We start from the raw sequence: 17,003 nt of genomic DNA on the forward strand, positions 1-17,003 counted from the left end.
TTCCATTCATGCCGCGGCTTTTCGATTCATTGCCATCCACTGGGCCTCCCTTGGTCCTTGCCTCGTATAAGAATTTAAATTATAAACTATAAATGTGACAAATAACAAAATATTACGTTGATGTATATCTGGAATAAGATTTCTTTAAATTTTTGCTAATCCTCAAAATTGACGATAAGACAAAATTTAATTTGCGGTATGTATATATTGCATTAAGATTTAAGAATCTAACGATATACGATAATGTCAACCTAATATCTTTCATGACGGAACAATATATCCCTCGATACATACAAATTATTTGTATATCCTTTCGAGCTACGATTTTTTTCATTGTTCACTTTAACGATCCCAAAATAATTACAAACTTTTTCATTCGCGTCCTAATTGATTCCCCTCCGGTTTGAGTAGCTCGTTGAATGTAGCTTACTTTTGCGTTGTTTGACCTACTTGCCATCCGCGATGAAATATTTTAACCCCGGGTGCTCGTTCAATTACGTCAAACCGGTCTTCGAAACAAAAGATTCGGAAGACAGCCGAGAATTTCCCTCGTGTCGTCGCATCGTATGTCGTACACGCCCGTGCAATCTCTTTTATTTTTAATCCGACATCGGTAATTTCAAGTTTATCCATTGTTGGTTACTCTTCCCCCCCCCTCCCTCTCGGTGATCCTATCGGTTTATCGAAGGNTGATCCTATCGGTTGTTCGAAGGTCTCGTTATCAAAATTCTCTATCAAGGACTCGTCTTCTTCGTGCAGATTCGACCGATCGTTCAACGATATAAATACCTTGGTAAACATCGAAAGTCCAAAGATACGGGTCTTAATCTTCGAAAGGCTCGTCGATGAACCATCTTTCTCGAACGGGGATCGATCGATAACAGTTTCGAGGAAAATTCGAGCAAACTTGACGCGGTTATATACGCGAGACCGCGAGATTGATCCGACAAAGTGTATGTACAAAGGTGCTTGCTTCTCTGGGAATATCTGGGAGCAGGGAACGAGGCTTCCCAGGTTTATTTACAGGGTGAATTATTGTTTTCGCGTCCAGTTGGACTCGGTAGAAAAGTTTGTTTGCTCGAAACAACTCGCCGTCCTTGACGAGTCGGTGCAAAAGATGTCTGTGACAATCGAGTGGCCGGGGCATTGTTCAAATGTGACGAAGAAGCGAGTTCAAATGAATCCCCGGCCTCACTTGGCCTACTCGCTGCATTTGCCTCGACAGTGCACTCTTGAAATATTGCCAGCTGCGATAAACGCCTACGCTCTCGTTCAATGCGACTCTGTTTCGAACGGACGTGCTACACGTGAAAAGGGAGGAAAGTAGAAAAAAAGAAAAAAGAGAAAATAGTGGGAGAGGGGAGAGAAGAAGGAAGAAAAGAAGGAAGTAGGAAATGTATCGTACGCAGGATGCAACCAGAATGGACGTTCGAACACGTTCGCCGTTGATATGCGTCCATCCTTTCAAACGTGCCGTTTGTTTTCGCGTCCGTTGACGTATACATCGACGGTGCAACGCGCGTCTCAAATTTTCAAAAGAATCCAAGATCCCTGGTATCGGGATTTGTCGAAGGAAATTTTGATTTAAATAAGACTGAGAGGTTTGATTAAATAAGGATAGCAATTATCGGCATCATCGTCGAAACACGACAATTCCGTTACTTGCCACACTCCAACTCGTCGTCCTTGTTCTCTCTCTTCGACTTGGCCTATAATTAATTATAACGCTGTTATCGATAACTAAGGCTATTAACCATCGCTTCGTCTTAAGTTCGAGTCGATGTTCGCACAGACTTTCCTTTCATTCGTTTCTTTCTCGTTTCTTCGCACCCTTTCACAGCACTTTTCTCTTCCGTTATCGTTATTCTATCGAACGATTAAATCTCCATTACGTAATTACACGAATCAACGAGACGTCTCTCCACCGAGATGTATCGCCTCCCTAATTGTTCCTCGTTTCGCAGCTTCATCCCCTTCCCTTGGACTCGGAGATTCGTACACGACTTCGCGCACATACGTAACTGTCGTTAATTGCGACAGGGGCGAGATCTCGTTCCGACTTATTTGTTTCCCTTCTCCGTTATTCTTCTCTTCCCGCTCGAGTTTCTTTTTTTCGAGTAACTGGGCCAAGGCCAGAACTCCCGGTTTACAGAATCGACGTTTACAGAATCGACGTTTACAGAATCGACGTTTACAGAACACACGAGGGAGAATGGTGCACCGCACAGAATTGGAACCGTTGTAAAATCGACCGGTCTGCTGAAACAGGTTTATAATTACGAAACGACGAAACGAGGTATGCGGATGTGGGTTAAACTTTGGAAGATGAAAATTTAGCATGGCCAATAGTACGTAGAAGGGCGGCGAGTATTGCCGCGTATACGAAAGTAGCAATTCGACGTTAAGGGAAAACGAGCCCGTTTATATTGGTCGTCGATTTATTTGCCGGATTGTTAACGATCTCGCGCCATGCGAGAAATTCGCGGAGTAGATAGCGCTGTTCGATTAGAGAAAGTTTAGAATTGTTTCTCACGTTGGTCTAAATTCAATTGTTCCGAATTGCTCGCGGCAATTGGCATCGTCGAACTGAATCAACCACGCGAATCGATGATCGATATCATTGGAAACAATAACCAAACGAACAATCCTTTCCATCTTGATGGCGTTAAATTAAACGTTGGCCCGAATTATCGATTGAAACGCCGTCGTGAACTCAACTCTCGAGTCCAAAGGTCGATCCTTTCCCCTTCCTTTTCTTTTTCCTTCGTCGAAATCAAAATATGCGACTTCGAACTTTAAATATGTCTCTCCTCCCTCGTTCAAATTCAACCGCTATCGAATTCCTAACGAAACGAGAACTCATTTACTATGTTAACCCGCGTTAAACATGGAGAAATTCGAAAGGAAACCATACCCGTACGTAGATATAGGAGTGCAACGATCGTGCTAACTCGTATAAATTTGTCAGCCGCTCAACTAAGCAGCTTACCTCTCGTGCGCGCGACTTAACACGCGATCCTGTAAGCGCGCAACCCGACCGTCACCCGAACGTTCGACGTGCGCTCACATGGCACCGATTTGCAATTAACAATTAACAATATATCAATTGATCGTTTTTCGTTTCGCATCGTGTCGAGCACGCTCCAACCCAGAAAAGGACCCGAATGCCACGCCCATCTCCCCGCGATCCGCGACCATCCCGATTCCTTCTCCCATATATTTTTGAATAAATCATCCTTATAATACGTTCGCCCAATATTATTCCGCTCTATTTATTATTTTTTCTATTCTTCGATACAACAGCGATCACTCGCATCTGTCATTGTGTATCCCTTGCGTACAAGTGCACAGGATCGTTTTGTCTCCCGACGCCATCGGTGTATGTGATCATATTTTATTTGATCGGGGACGTTTCATCCCAGTCCTCCTCGCCGCATCGATATTTTCGCCAACAAATATATTCAACGTGATATTTACGAGCGCGGGGAAGGAAGAAGTTGGCTTTTCTCGAACGAACGAACCTCGACGGATGTATCATTTCTCCTTTCTCGTTTCGTCATTCTCTTCCAGGAAAATCTCTTGATTTTCGTGGAATAGAGATACGATTAATGATTAATTTCTCTCATCGACTAGCTTTCTTCTTTTCCTCTTCGCGGAAATGTTTCTTAGAATTTCGGGATTGATAAATATTCAACGCGATGATAAATGATCGAGACGCTGGATGAGCGTCTTAACCAAGTACAAAAAAGTGTGCAAGTATCAGCACTTCGTATCAGGAAATAGTGCCAATTTTTAGCGACGATCCCCCGAAGGCTTCGCCCAGATTCGCGATATCAGCCTCAATCGCTCGACCCGGACGAACTCGCGGAATTTTGAAGAACGGGCGCAAATATCGCCGCGAGGACAGTCGGATGAAGATCGAAGGACGAATCTCGGTTGGCACGGATCCGCTAAGAAATTTCCCCTGTCAAAAGCACCGTCAGTTAGCGCGAGTTTCAAGAGCCTGTTTTTCCTCCAACCAATTCTCTGCTCTTGTCGTTTCGGAATCGTGGAAACGATCGACTTAATGCGACATCATGAATCAAAGGAGAAAAGTTGTGGGTCGTAGCACGTTAAGAGAGAGAGGGAGAGAGAGAGAGAGAGAGGAATGGTTCGTGGAATTTTTCAAGTTTTCTTCGCTCCATCCTCTGTCGATTGTACCGGAGATTATGAAACACTCTGTACAATTGAAGGAACGATATACCTGGTGGAAAGTTTGCATTATGCTTTCAGACGCAACGAAACTCTTGATAAGTCAACAGAACTCTTGGTCGAGAGTACTTTTTAAGGAAAAGTGGGCCTCGGTAATAAGCAGCAAAGAAACGAAGTCCGTTTTTCGCTTCGCGTCTCGTTTCGTCTCGGGGATTAGAAAAGTTGGCACGATTTACGGGAGGGGGTCTGAAAAATCTTTCGCGATCGTTCTCGTTCGTATTCGATATCGAATACATAATTCCTGGGCCGGGCCGGCTCATCCACAACCCGTGATTTATTTAACCCGTTTCATTTCCCGGATGAGTTACAATTCATGCCGCGTTGAAACGCGGTGTTTAACCACGTCTCGAAGGAGAAGAGGGCACCCAAGGGTGTTGCGGATTCCGAAACCCGGTGACGTAAATATTTCGCGATGAAATATAAGCGAATCCGTGACAAATGATTCTATCCAGCTTCAGGATCACCTCGAAAAGAAGATTTAATATTCCACCGGTGCGCGTCCACGAGTAAATTTTGTATTATTGATTTCGACAAACGAGCCCCATCTTTCGGGAGCACAAATACCGTCGTTAAAAATTGCTGGAACAACGATCAAATCAAGGGTTTTCAAATGAGACGATTTTTTTTAATGAAAAATACATTGTTACCCGAATCTTGGATAACAAATTTACTCCGCGCAGATATATATATTTTATCGTTTCGTAACGAAGAAACATTTAGAAACATTTTAACATTTTTTTCTTAAAGAGAAAAGAGAAAATGTGGAAAACAAATTTTTATTCGTTAAAATATATCCGGTTAACAAGAAAAGTAAAAATCGCAATTTCGACGAATCAAGAAGAACCCTTCTTCGACACTTTTTATTTTCGATTCCGAAGATGATTGTTCGTGTTTAACAATAATAATTTGAATCCGATAAGGAATATTGGAACAGATGTTATATTCTTCTATCATTTCTATTTAATATATAGAATATATATATATATATTCGTCGTTCAAATGATTTTAGTAGTATGATTTCAACCTAATTCTCGGATACCCTCATGAAGGGATACACGCGTGATTCTCGCAGTCCATCTCGTTAATTACAAAGTTCATTACCTCGTCGACGTGATACGACAGACATGAATACGAACACAGACGTATGTACAAAGATGTATCCCGAGTTGATGCTGAGATCTGGCATTCCTAGTTTCAACCTCGTAACTGTCTGCGTTTATCTCCGAATCATCTTTGGCTAATCGTTATCAACTCGAATTTCCATCTATCTGCGCGATTCGGTTGAAAACAGGAAGTGAAAAAAAAGGAACACGCGACTTATTTCTTGTTCGAGAAAATTCGTCGAAAAACGCTCGTCGTCGTTCGTCGAAGAGGAACAAGAAAATTTAAAAGACTTTCATCACGAAAGAAAACACACGATGCAGACAGAAAACACGTTGAATAACAAGAATTATTCTCTCATCGCGTAGCGCCCCATCCATCTTTCAAAACATAATTTAAAATGGAACTTTTCAATTTCTTTTGCACACGTTCGCGCGACATATCGCGGAAAATTGAGAAGAAGAGAATTCGAAACGGCGGAAACAGATAGATCGTGTAAAGAGTATCGTTGATCAAGTTTTCATTTTTCAACTTTTCATACGTTCAGAAAATTCAGTTCGAGCTCTCGCTTCTCGTTAAGCTTTCTGAACCAGCCTAAGCGAATCTTCCGACTCGAACGCTCATTAAAATTTGAGAGGACATCTCCACGCGTAATCGTTCATTTCGAACAATTTTCTCGAACCCCGGCCTCGTAAAACCAATCCGTCTCGTCCAATTATTCGACGTCCATTTATTTCGATCCGTCTGATGGTTCGCGGCGATTAAACCTAGGCCTCGTAATAAAAGGGAGAGGGAAAAAGGTAGCCGTCGGTCTGGCGCGATAATTTCCTCCGGATAGGGTGGAAACGTAATTGGCAAACACAAGCGAATGCAGTGCGACGTCGCGGAATTACGAGCAATCCAGCTTATGCGTCGGCTACGCCGCATCATTATCTCGTTCTGTGTGGAGTGTGCGCGCTTCGTCTCGTCGCTTCTGTGCAAACTACGTCGCGAGTATGCGCGCGGAAAACAGGATCCTCGACGAATTCGTAAACATTTCGGTGTGGTGCGCCACGTAACAGGTAATATTGCGATAAGGGGTTGTTTGGTTTAGTCGTGGAGGGCGAGGAACGATGGAGTGAAAGAGAGAGAGAGAGAGAGAGAGAGAGAGAGAGAGAGAGAGAGAGTATTATCTTGAGGGAAAATTCGAAACAAGACAAGGGATAACAAGGATGCAAGGTACATCGAAATTTTGATAGTTCATAGCAATCATAGTTTTTCATAGCTGGTCTTCTCATCCCTGCTCTCCCCTGTCTCGATTGCCGCTGTTCCGTCCACCTCTGGGTATTTTTCACCCGCGCGAAATTACTTTTTACCGCATCAACGTGTCGCGTATTTTCAGGTCGTTTGTTTATTCAGGGCCGCCTCTTTCCCTCTCGCTTTCTCTCTCTTCCTCCCTATCTATTTTTATGGAATATATCATCCGCAAATAAAGACGGTTCGTTGAGTCAAGTGATGAAGTAATTTGAAGCTATTAATTAATGCCCGTTATATTAAATGAGGGAAAATTGAATGAGAAATTTTTATTTTTCATCAAGCTCGATACAATTATACGGTTCGTAAATAGAGCGCTGATAAATTCGGGTAGCGCGAAGAAGAAATTCGGTGTTACGAATTATTGCATAATTGTAAACGATTGAAAACGGGAAATGGATGATTTTTATTTTTCTCTCGACTCGTAGAATTTTACATTTCGCCAAATGGAAAGAATGTTAAAATTATATCTCATTCGTCAAAGTCACTTTTTTTTTTTTTTTGATTCATCATTGAAAGCACAAAAAAAATGTTTTTGACAAAATTAATATTATATTTCATTGAGATAGATTAAACGTAACCGGATTGCGGATATTTGTACAAAATTTGAATGTTTTCGCAACATTCGCGCACATAGAACAGATGTTACCGTGCATCGTGATATTTGAGGAATTTATCGAACGAATCTCTATTTGAGCTCGATTTCTTTACTCGTGCGCTTTCCATACTCGTCCATACCAAACGAAAAAAAATAGAAGATTCTTATTTTTCATCGAGTAACGAGGAAGAAATTCACTCGATAATAATTAATTGTTATTCGCTCAAGTTAAACGATGAAGAAAAGAAGAAGAAACTTTTGGTCAAACTCGATGGGGAATATCGCTTCGAGAACGTTTCTCCAAGTTGTCGAGAATAATCGAATGAAATAATCGAATGGATTAATGAACAGCGTTTCACTGATTCGTAACGGGTTTATTGTTGAACGGGTGAAGTTAGGCCGTCATTACAACCCTGATTCATCTGCATCTAAACGAACAAAAGGACAGGCTTTATGTATCCAGGCTAGTAGCGATACACACGAGACTCGTGATCCGTGACCAAAGCACTGTTGCACGATTATCCGGAAGCGACCTGAAAGTAGGAAGCCGAGGCGTGGGAGTACGTTAACGCTTCATGCATAGTAGATGAGATCATCTTTCTCGCCATTCTTTCTCGTCCTTTCGAAGAATCGAGGGAAAAAGATGGAAAAAAAAAAGAAAATAAATAAATAATACGTAAGCCATATGGTATGCTTGACACGATCGCTCAGATATGATTAAACATGTATGATTAAAAAGATAAGCTTCGCATCGCGCATATATTTCCGGCCTCAGAATGACACGACTGTGAAAGAATTGTTTCGTCCGATGAAAAAAAAAAAAAAATTGAATGCAACTAATTTTTCTCACCTTTTGCTCATTTTTAAATAAAATTATCTCGGAAAGAGAGATTTGTTTATTGTTAATAATAATAATAATGAATCATAATTAAGATATTATTATCGAATATGATTAATATCATTAATCAAGAAAGGCTTTTCGTTATTTTGTTTCCGTGATTGGAAAATTAAAAATATGGAAAATCGAATTTTGTAATAATTTTTTTTTTTTGGAAATGTTTCCTAAATTTACTAAACGTATTCATCGGTTAACATCGATTAAGATTTCCACTAGTAGTAAAAGATCAACGAGCAGTTGTTCCGACTGTTTTTTCGAGCGTATAAGAAGGTAGCGTGAGGTAGTTTGAAGCACGCAATCGCTTTGATAACGTGTAATGCCGTGTATGAAGTAAAAACGTACTTCGGTTGCTTGGTGAAGTCATCGATCCCAAAGTCTGGTTGACTGTAGCCATTATCCCGATTCATTCGAGTCGTAAAAAATCGAAGCCACGAGGGTGTTTCTCGAAGCGTAGGTAGGATACTCGCAGAGCGCTTGATCGATCTTTGAAACGATCCCTAGTCGAATCGAAGGTATTATTGGACAACGATTCTTCTTTTCTCACACGTGGGTCTCGTAAAAATCTACCGTGTATCGAGTTAGAGCGGACGGTGACCGAGTGAACGAAGATAAATAGCAGCGAAGGAAAGGAAAAGAAGAAGAAAAACAGACGAATAAGTAATTAAAGAAAAGGGGTACGAGTACGGAAATGAAATAGTAGAATAAAAGCTAACACGAATCGAGGACAACTTGACGAAAAGCTACCTCCTTGCCGATTTCGGTAAATTTCAAAATCAGTTGTTAAGAACAGAAAAACTACTACATTTTGAACAATTGTTTCTTATATACGGAATCATACGTGTAAAAATATTTTTCACATTACGTGCGTATCGAGCTTGTCAATTTGGATATATATTTGTGCCAAATTTTCATTCTTGACGGAAAGATAGAATAATCGTCTTACTTTGGTACAAAATTGCTAGTAATTTTAAAAAATCAACTTCGACACGAATTTTCACGCTTCTAATTATAAATCTAATTATAATCTCTTCTAATTATAAATTTTATTTCGTTCGAACGTTGATCCATACGACGAAAGAAAAGTTGCTCAAAATATCGTCCTTAACGACACACGTTGTGAAAATTCATTGAAATAGACGAGGAGTTAATAGTTTTTCGACGAGCTCACTCAAATGAAGAATAAAAAAAAAAAAAAAAAAACGTAAAATAAAATAAAATAAAATAAAATAAAAAATGTAAGAAGCGGATAAAAGGAAGAGATCGATGTTGTATTGAGAGACGAAATGACGTGTGTGTTCCAGCAGCATCCGAACGCGACGAACAGTAGCGAGACGAGCGTGGGTGGCGTGTCGGGTGCATGCGGAAGCAGCGGCATACCGGCGGGTGGAGAGGCCGGGTGCAGCAGCAGAGGTGGCAGCAGCAGTGGTGCCGGTGGCACGGCCGGACAGGGCTGCGAGCAGGGAGCCCACGGTGGCTCCTCGTCTCATTCCAGGGAGAGCCACGCCAAGTTCAGGCACGGCTTGCTACAGCTTATGATCCACACGATCGATCCGCTCCACGACGGTCAGTCCCGCGCCGGTATACCAACTCCACACTCTATCACTCTCGCTTGCCGCTTTGCCTTAGCGCTGACAGCACGCTCTTAGCTCGTAGTCGTTATATTTTATCGTAGTTTTCGTTCCTTCCTTTCTTTCCCCCCTCCCCCTCTTTTCTTTGTCTCTTTCTTTTTCTTTTAGACGCCCTACGCTCTCGACCGCTCCGATCAATTCTCGCCAAGTATCTATATTATCTATCGTTGTAACGATCTGTCCACCTTTTTTGCTTTTCCAAACTTTGCAGAGGATACGATTAATTTTTCTGGCACGACGGCGCTGGTGAAGTAGGCGGGAGTTAGCTCTTTTTGCGGTAACCGTATCCGTATCCTGGAGAATCGAGACGAAACCGCGAAACTTGGGAAACCTCTATTCGGATAAAGTGCTTTTAAATGTAGAGTCTCGCGATGAAGCTCGCGAGAATCTCTAGGATACACCGTTCTCTCGGTCTTTCCTCCTCCCTCTTTTTATCGATATATAATACAATAGGGAGGGAGGTCAACTCTTGACACAGACCGGTGACGTTTATCGAGGATGATTCCATTCGATCGCGAAATATCTCCTCGGTTATAAGAGATACCCGCGTAGTAATTCAAAATAGTGTGTATTGTATAATCGTAATGCAATAAGGATAGTTTCGCGTCGCGAGACAATTTCCCAACCAACTAACTTCGTTGATTAATCGATTAATTAACGTGGTGGTGTATGGTTGAATATCATCGAGCTTTATAGAATTTAAAATTACAATTGAAGATATATTTAAATCCGAAATAAGCAGTTGGAAAAACCTTGGACGAGTCGTAACTCGTTTAACCTACATACAGACGCTCGTTCTTTCTTTTCTCCGGCTCGTAACAACGGCGTCTACATTTGATATACAAGTTTGAGCCGCGTACGGTTCTTCCTTTCCACACGCGACTCGTGGTTTTGAACAATTTGGGAAACAAGCCGGAAATAGGGGTGATGTAGCACGTAGCATTTGCGTTGTTGCTCGTCTAGCTGTACTTGTTTGTTGCATGACCGATGACTGTATGTGCAGTTGCGTCGGACCAAGTAATTAAACGTTGCGAGTACTTGACGATAACGAGCTGGAAGTTCAATGTCGTGCACGTTGTTGCCTGGAGCCTGCGTACGTTGTATTCGTTGCACGTTTATACCTTCAATGGAAATCGGTGGAACGACTCGAGTTACGACCGGACATATCCTTCTTTCTTTTCTTCTCTTTCTTTCTTTCTTTTTTTTTTTTTTTTTTTCACAGTTTCGAGGCGGCACCGCTCGATACATCGAACGAACGTGTGTGCTTCTCCTTTCCACGGTTTAGATTATCGGGGTAGCGGGCAAAAAAAACCTTGAGACAGGAAGCAACTGTGACATCTAGATACGCGACTATTAGTCTATCGACTGGCGATCGGAACGATAGATTAAACGCTAATGCGACGATTCGACGATGAACTGAGTAAATAAATGAGAATGCGCGCTCGTTTCTCCTCCGGCCCTCTCTGTCCCTTTTGTATTTATAGAGCGTGGCCTCATCGAGGGAAAAAAAAAAAAATCCAATTCGAGATACTATTTTTCATTGCGCCGTGGTGGAAGGCCCGCGCTGTCAATTCTTCTGGCGCAGAACGTGCAATAACGAGAGATAAAAGGCGTATACACGTTTCCAAGAATCGGATTGTTTTTTCGCGGAAATCATTTCGTAGAAAAGAGATGGAAAAAACGATAATTAGCATTTTTATTCCACGTAGCGCGATCTCGTAGACTCGTGGTTTATTCTTCGTGGAATTAGACGTTTAAATTTGAGAGGGTGCGTACAAATATATTAGAGATTAGAATGGCCGATTGACCTAGAAACTTAGAGGGGGAATTCGCGTCCCATTCGAAGGAAAATGTCTCGCACAAACGTTCGAGATTTCTGACGAAGACAATTTCGTTTTATCGACGTATAAGCCGCGACTCGTGTTCCCGACGTCTCGTGAAACGAACATCGTAAATTCCTTTACAGCGCGGCATTCGTCACGCGCGAAATTCCGATCGACTGATCAATAAACTCTCTCTCTCTCTCTTTCTCTTTACCCTCGTGGCAAGCGTAATCGTTATACACCGCGTGATGGAGTACGGATCGCGTGCATTTTCGGCCGCGAGCCAGTCGATGAAATTTGTACAAGTGTCTGGACGAGCGTTTGTTAACCGACCTTCTTGGGGAGGTGCTCGAAGGGTGGGAGAAAGATCGCGGTTGGCGTGATCGATAGGAATCTTAATCCAGAAGGTAACCCCGATAATCTCGACGTTGAAATTGATTTTCGGCCCGTGCACGTACGTGTACCGGAGTCGCTTATATAAATAGGTCAGGTCACGCGCGAATGGAAAGAAAAGGACGATCATCAATTAGACAACTCTTTCACGTGGATCACTCGAGTGGCCCCGTTGTAAGTTAAACCGTGTCGCGTGGATGGAACGAACCGTTCCTCCATCAGATCGTTCTAATCAGATTCTTCTTTTCTTCTTTCTTTCTTTCTTTCTTTCTTTCTTTCTCTTTCTTTTCTCTTCCTATATTTCTATATAACGTGTAACTTCGACATACAATACACGATACACGATAATCGAGAATCGAGACACCCGTTATCGCGCCCTCCCATTATTTAAGCGATAACTTTATTCCAAATTCTTTTTTAAATCTGTCGATCCACGCTTATATATATATATGTATATCTTCCCATCCTGCGTTTTCTCCTCTCTTTTTTTTCCCACCCGTCACGAGAACATGCCCGCGAAAGGACGTCATTAATCTCGATTGCGTGGGAAACGTTCAATATGCAATTTCTATTCGATATTTCACATCTCGTACTTATACGGATGAACGCGAGCCTATACAAAGGAAGACATGTGCACACATCTACGTACACACTTTTACCGGTCGATTTATCTAAAAGCGGAAATCTTTTTTTTTTTTCCACGCGAAAAGCAGCTACATATATTTTTCTTGTCCCGGTGAGCACTCGTTGGTTCAATCCCGTTCTTCCCCTCGATTTTCCTCGGTATACATCCGAGTTAGTGAAACAGAAGAGGGGGAAAAAGCAGCGCAGGGGGAGTAGGGACGACAACGACGACACCATCGGCCTCTTCTTCGGCATTCTCTGTGGGAAAACGGAGGAAAAGCCGGATGGTTGGTTTCAAATGAATTTGCGGGACGCGTTTTGAGCATGTATCCCTGAGTAGCGGTGAGTGGCGAGTATGTATCGGGACCCTGACCTAGAAAGCGGCGCGTATCGATCGTAACTAGCGAATCCACACTTGGGGCGAGCCTTCCTTTTCCCTTCCTTTAACTCTCAGCCTTTAACGTCATCGAGACATCACCTTGCACTCCGCTAATACTCCAGATAATATTCGATACGATTAACTATTCTTACGAGAAGGATCCCGAACGTGGAAATGTTCGTTCCTCCGCCTCTTGAACGCGGAAATACTTTAAATCTCCCTCTTTGAACTCGTGACCGAGTCATCCGCTTAGTAAACGCGACCGGTGATTTCGTTGAATAACGTCGAAATACACGAATCAGATATACGCCGCATGTATATCGTTTCGTCGAGTTTCTTTCTCGAGTGCAACACTCGAGAAAGGTTTTCCTTTTCAAAAACGACGATTTTTTTTTCTTTTTCTTTTTTTTTTTTTCTAACGATTTGAAAGGTTTTGAAAACAATGGAAGAATAGAGAGATCGATGTTTCTGTTTTTTTTTTTTGTTGCATTACTTTTACAACTGTTCCGATATAAACGAGAAGAAAAATCTTCTTTCTATTCCATTTAAATATAAAACTATGCAAAGTATATCGAAAGTGATTGTAGTGATGAAATCTATAGGTAAGATTAATAACGTTAAGTATGTACTTTAAAATTCAAACACTTTAATCGTTATCTAAAATTGTAAAGTGATACATCCTATTTAATTTCGATGAAAAGAGATAATTAAATTAACGAAGTGAATTTTTACACATCTTCGAGACAAAGATTGCAACATCGGGACTTAAAAAGTGTAGAACTAATTGCATTCGTTGAAAGTGGTAGCATTCCCTGTACGTCATCCCTCGTTACCAATGCTTTTCATTAAAATCGACGTCCAAATTAAACATGTTATTTATGATATACGCGACGCGTTCACGTTCGTTTTTTTTAATAAGTTGCGGAGATAGGCGGATGAGGGGGATCGCGGTGGAAGGCCAATCGAAATCCCTTGTGACGTGTCTATATAGCTAAGAGAGAAAGAGAGAGAGAGAGCCATTTTATCGAAAATCCTCTCTTCTCGTTCCCTTAGTTACAGTCACGATTACTCAGCTCCGTGGGGAATGATATTAACAAATTGGGCCGCGTTGCGCTTTAATTCCTTGTCTTTGCTTTCGAACTCGTCTCTCGTGGCTAACGTCTCCTCATACTTTGGCTTAATTCCCATTTCGAGCTTCCAGTTTATATTCTTCGTTCTATTTACGGAAAAACGGTCCTCGAGTGTCCCAAATGTCAGTCCACGTCCTCGATTTTCCTTTGCTCGCGTTCTCCTCTTCTCTGTTAAAAAAAGGAAGCCGAAAATAGGCGAAAGAATCACGAGTGTAACGAAGATATCCTAGCTTCGAATTCGAAACTCGAAGCAGAGATATCGAGGGCTTGGCGACCTTCGTGGTGGGTTGTCGAGGCAACTACCAGTCATCAATCACGTCAGTTTTTGCATTACAATTATCCGGTAGCCACGTCTAATCCTTTACATGCAACAACCCTTGCGAGAATCCGACACCGTCGAAAAGGATTTTCCAGCGAAAACGATATCGATCCACGCCTCCTCCAATTCTGTTTTTCGATGTTGTGCTATTTTTCGCTCGGATATCATGTGTGTGTTTAATGCTCCTTTTATCTCTCGTCTCTACGATAATACAATGTTCAGTATATATATATATATATTATCAGAATTTCGAATAGTTGGAACGTACGATATCTTGGAGTTTCTCGAATGAGAATTAAAATTGGATTCCACTGTTGTTTTCTCAGTTTGAACACCGAAGAATGAGAGAAAATTGGTAATGATACTCGAAGCTTGGGTTTAATTTTCTAGATAATTTGCCGAACGAGGCTGGAAGACAACGGGAACTCGTTATCTCCTGTCGTTGGCAATTCCGGATTTGAAGAAAGATTAGCTCCAGAGACGGCTGAGGAGGGGGGAAGAGGGAGGGGGGAAGAGAGAGAGGAGAGAGAAAGAGAGTTATTGAAATGAATACACGATGACGTCGAAGAACGAGGATTCTCTCTCTTTTGATCAAATCTCACCGTTAAGGAACTTAACGACCCTCGATTTTGATACTCGCCATATCGAAGGCAGAAGTTCACCTCGAAGATAACAGAGATACGTCTCGTCTCGACGCAATTTATTTTCTTCGGGATAAAACTTTCCACTCTCCTTCGTAATTTCTTCCATGCTTCTCTTCCGCTCGATATTACGATTCGGTTCCACGGTCACGACGAAGGACTGAAAAAAGAAAGAAGGTGTCGAGGTGTGGAATGAAATTCCTCCTCGGATCCTTGATGAAATTGTCTATTCCCATCTGAACGAGATGAATGAAATTGCGCGCGAAAAATCTTCTTGGTGGATGATCTTCCATACCGCGTCATCTATCCGTACGTATCCAATAAAGGAAAAAATATTTCTTTTATTAAACGAAAAAAAAAAGGTTTTATAGTTGCGCGAAGGACGCGTCGTTTTCGATCTATATCTTCGTTCTTAACGATCGCCAATGTCCTTTTGCCATTTAATTTATCATATACAGGCCATTTCAGTGTGTTTCACGAGCGAAAGCACTTGTTTGCTTTCCAAACGAGCAGCTCGTAGTCGATCAAACGTCTCTACGTCTGTCCTCCTTCGGGTTGTGCCCCGAAAGGCAGCAACGAGCCGCGCCAATTCGATTTAATTGTTCTCGAAACCAAACCGTCCGCTAACAAACCTAGGCCGATCGAGCTTTGTAGGTTAATAGGTAGCACTTGGGCCGACCTGCGCCGGATTATTCTACTCGATTTGCCGCGCTTTGCTTTTCTTTTCTTTTTTTTTTTTTTTTTTTATCCGTATTTTCGTCCGTTTAAAATTACCATTTCGAATCCAAGAAACGTGAATATTCCCCTTTCCTTCTCCCTTAATCCATAGTATTATAGTATTTGAAGAAATTAATGAAACTCCCAACTGTTCTTTTTCTTTTCGTCGTTTCAACTCGATCTGTATCGCTAAACGGAATGTAAGTTACCGCTCTGTAATTTATCAAACACGATGTTGTTGATTTCTCCCTCTTATCGCAATTCTTCCGTTAAACGATCTGTCCATAAGGCGATCTTAATTGAAAGAATTTCTTTCTTTCTTTCTTTCTTTCTTTCTTTCTTTTTTTCTTTTTTTCTTTCTTTCTTTCTTTTCTTCTTCTATTTTTCTTTTATCGCAATATCTTTGTTCTTTTTTGTACACGAACAATTATACAACAAGTTCAAAAAAGGTGCAAAACCCGAAAGATAAACAAAATTACCAAAGTTTAATAAAACACGATAAAACGAAGCTCCACCCTCTTCGTTTCTCTCCTTTTCCATCGCGTAACCCCTACTCTTCGTGCATTCCTACTTTATACCTTTCCATCTGGCTCGAGGCAATTCGAGGGTCGATTCTTTCATCGCAGTCCGACTTCTCGCCAAAAGCCCTTCGCCTTTCTTTTCTCGCCTCGTTTCCAGCTTCGAGGATGAAGGCCACTCACCAGAGCGGTCTTTTTTTTTTTCCTCTTTGACCTAATGCCTACCGTGGACACACGCGATTGGTTGAAACTAATCGTCAAATTATCGTCTCCCTCTTTTTCACGCATGATTTCTTTTTTTTTTTTTTTTTTTTTTTTGTTCAACGAGATCAATCAAAATTTTATAATTTTTCTTGCCATCATTTTAGATTGATTCAAACTTTATTTCAAACTTTACACTATCGGTACTATCTTCGTTCGGTACATAGGAATATATTTTAGATAAATACATTTGATAATCGAGGAATAATAATCATTCTTCGTTAAAAAAAAAAGAAAAGAAAAATTCTCCACACTAATTTATCCGGATGAATTTATATTATAGTCGAACGTGATTTAACATTCAAATATTTAAAGATAAACGCGTTAAACAAACTTTATTTCTTTTTTCGTGGAAAAAAATATTGATCGATAAGCACAACTAATGATGTATCTTAAAAAAAGAAACTCGGACGATATATTATTTACATA

The 17,003-nt window shown here is 41.3% G+C and overlaps 1 protein-coding gene across 3 annotated transcripts in view; it reads left to right on the forward strand.

Annotated features, from left to right (window-relative positions):
- Nucleotides 1-17,003, forward strand: part of LOC122718346 (sodium/potassium/calcium exchanger Nckx30C) — a 43,817-nt gene that overhangs the window by 11,972 nt on the left and 14,842 nt on the right. The window contains exon 3 of one of the 3 annotated variants that reach the window (XM_043943296.1): nt 9,443-9,719. In XM_043943296.1, coding sequence (XP_043799231.1) covers nt 9,443-9,719 — 277 coding nt within the window. The remainder of the gene's footprint in view (nt 1-9,442; nt 9,720-17,003) is intronic. The other 2 variants (XM_043943298.1, XM_043943297.1) reach the window with 2 other exon arrangements.

This window comes from Apis laboriosa, unplaced genomic scaffold, assembly GCF_014066325.1.
Source record: "Apis laboriosa isolate Shangri-la unplaced genomic scaffold, ASM1406632v1 scaffold62_cov152, whole genome shotgun sequence".
Classification (NCBI taxonomy): Eukaryota; Metazoa; Arthropoda; class Insecta; order Hymenoptera; family Apidae; genus Apis; species Apis laboriosa.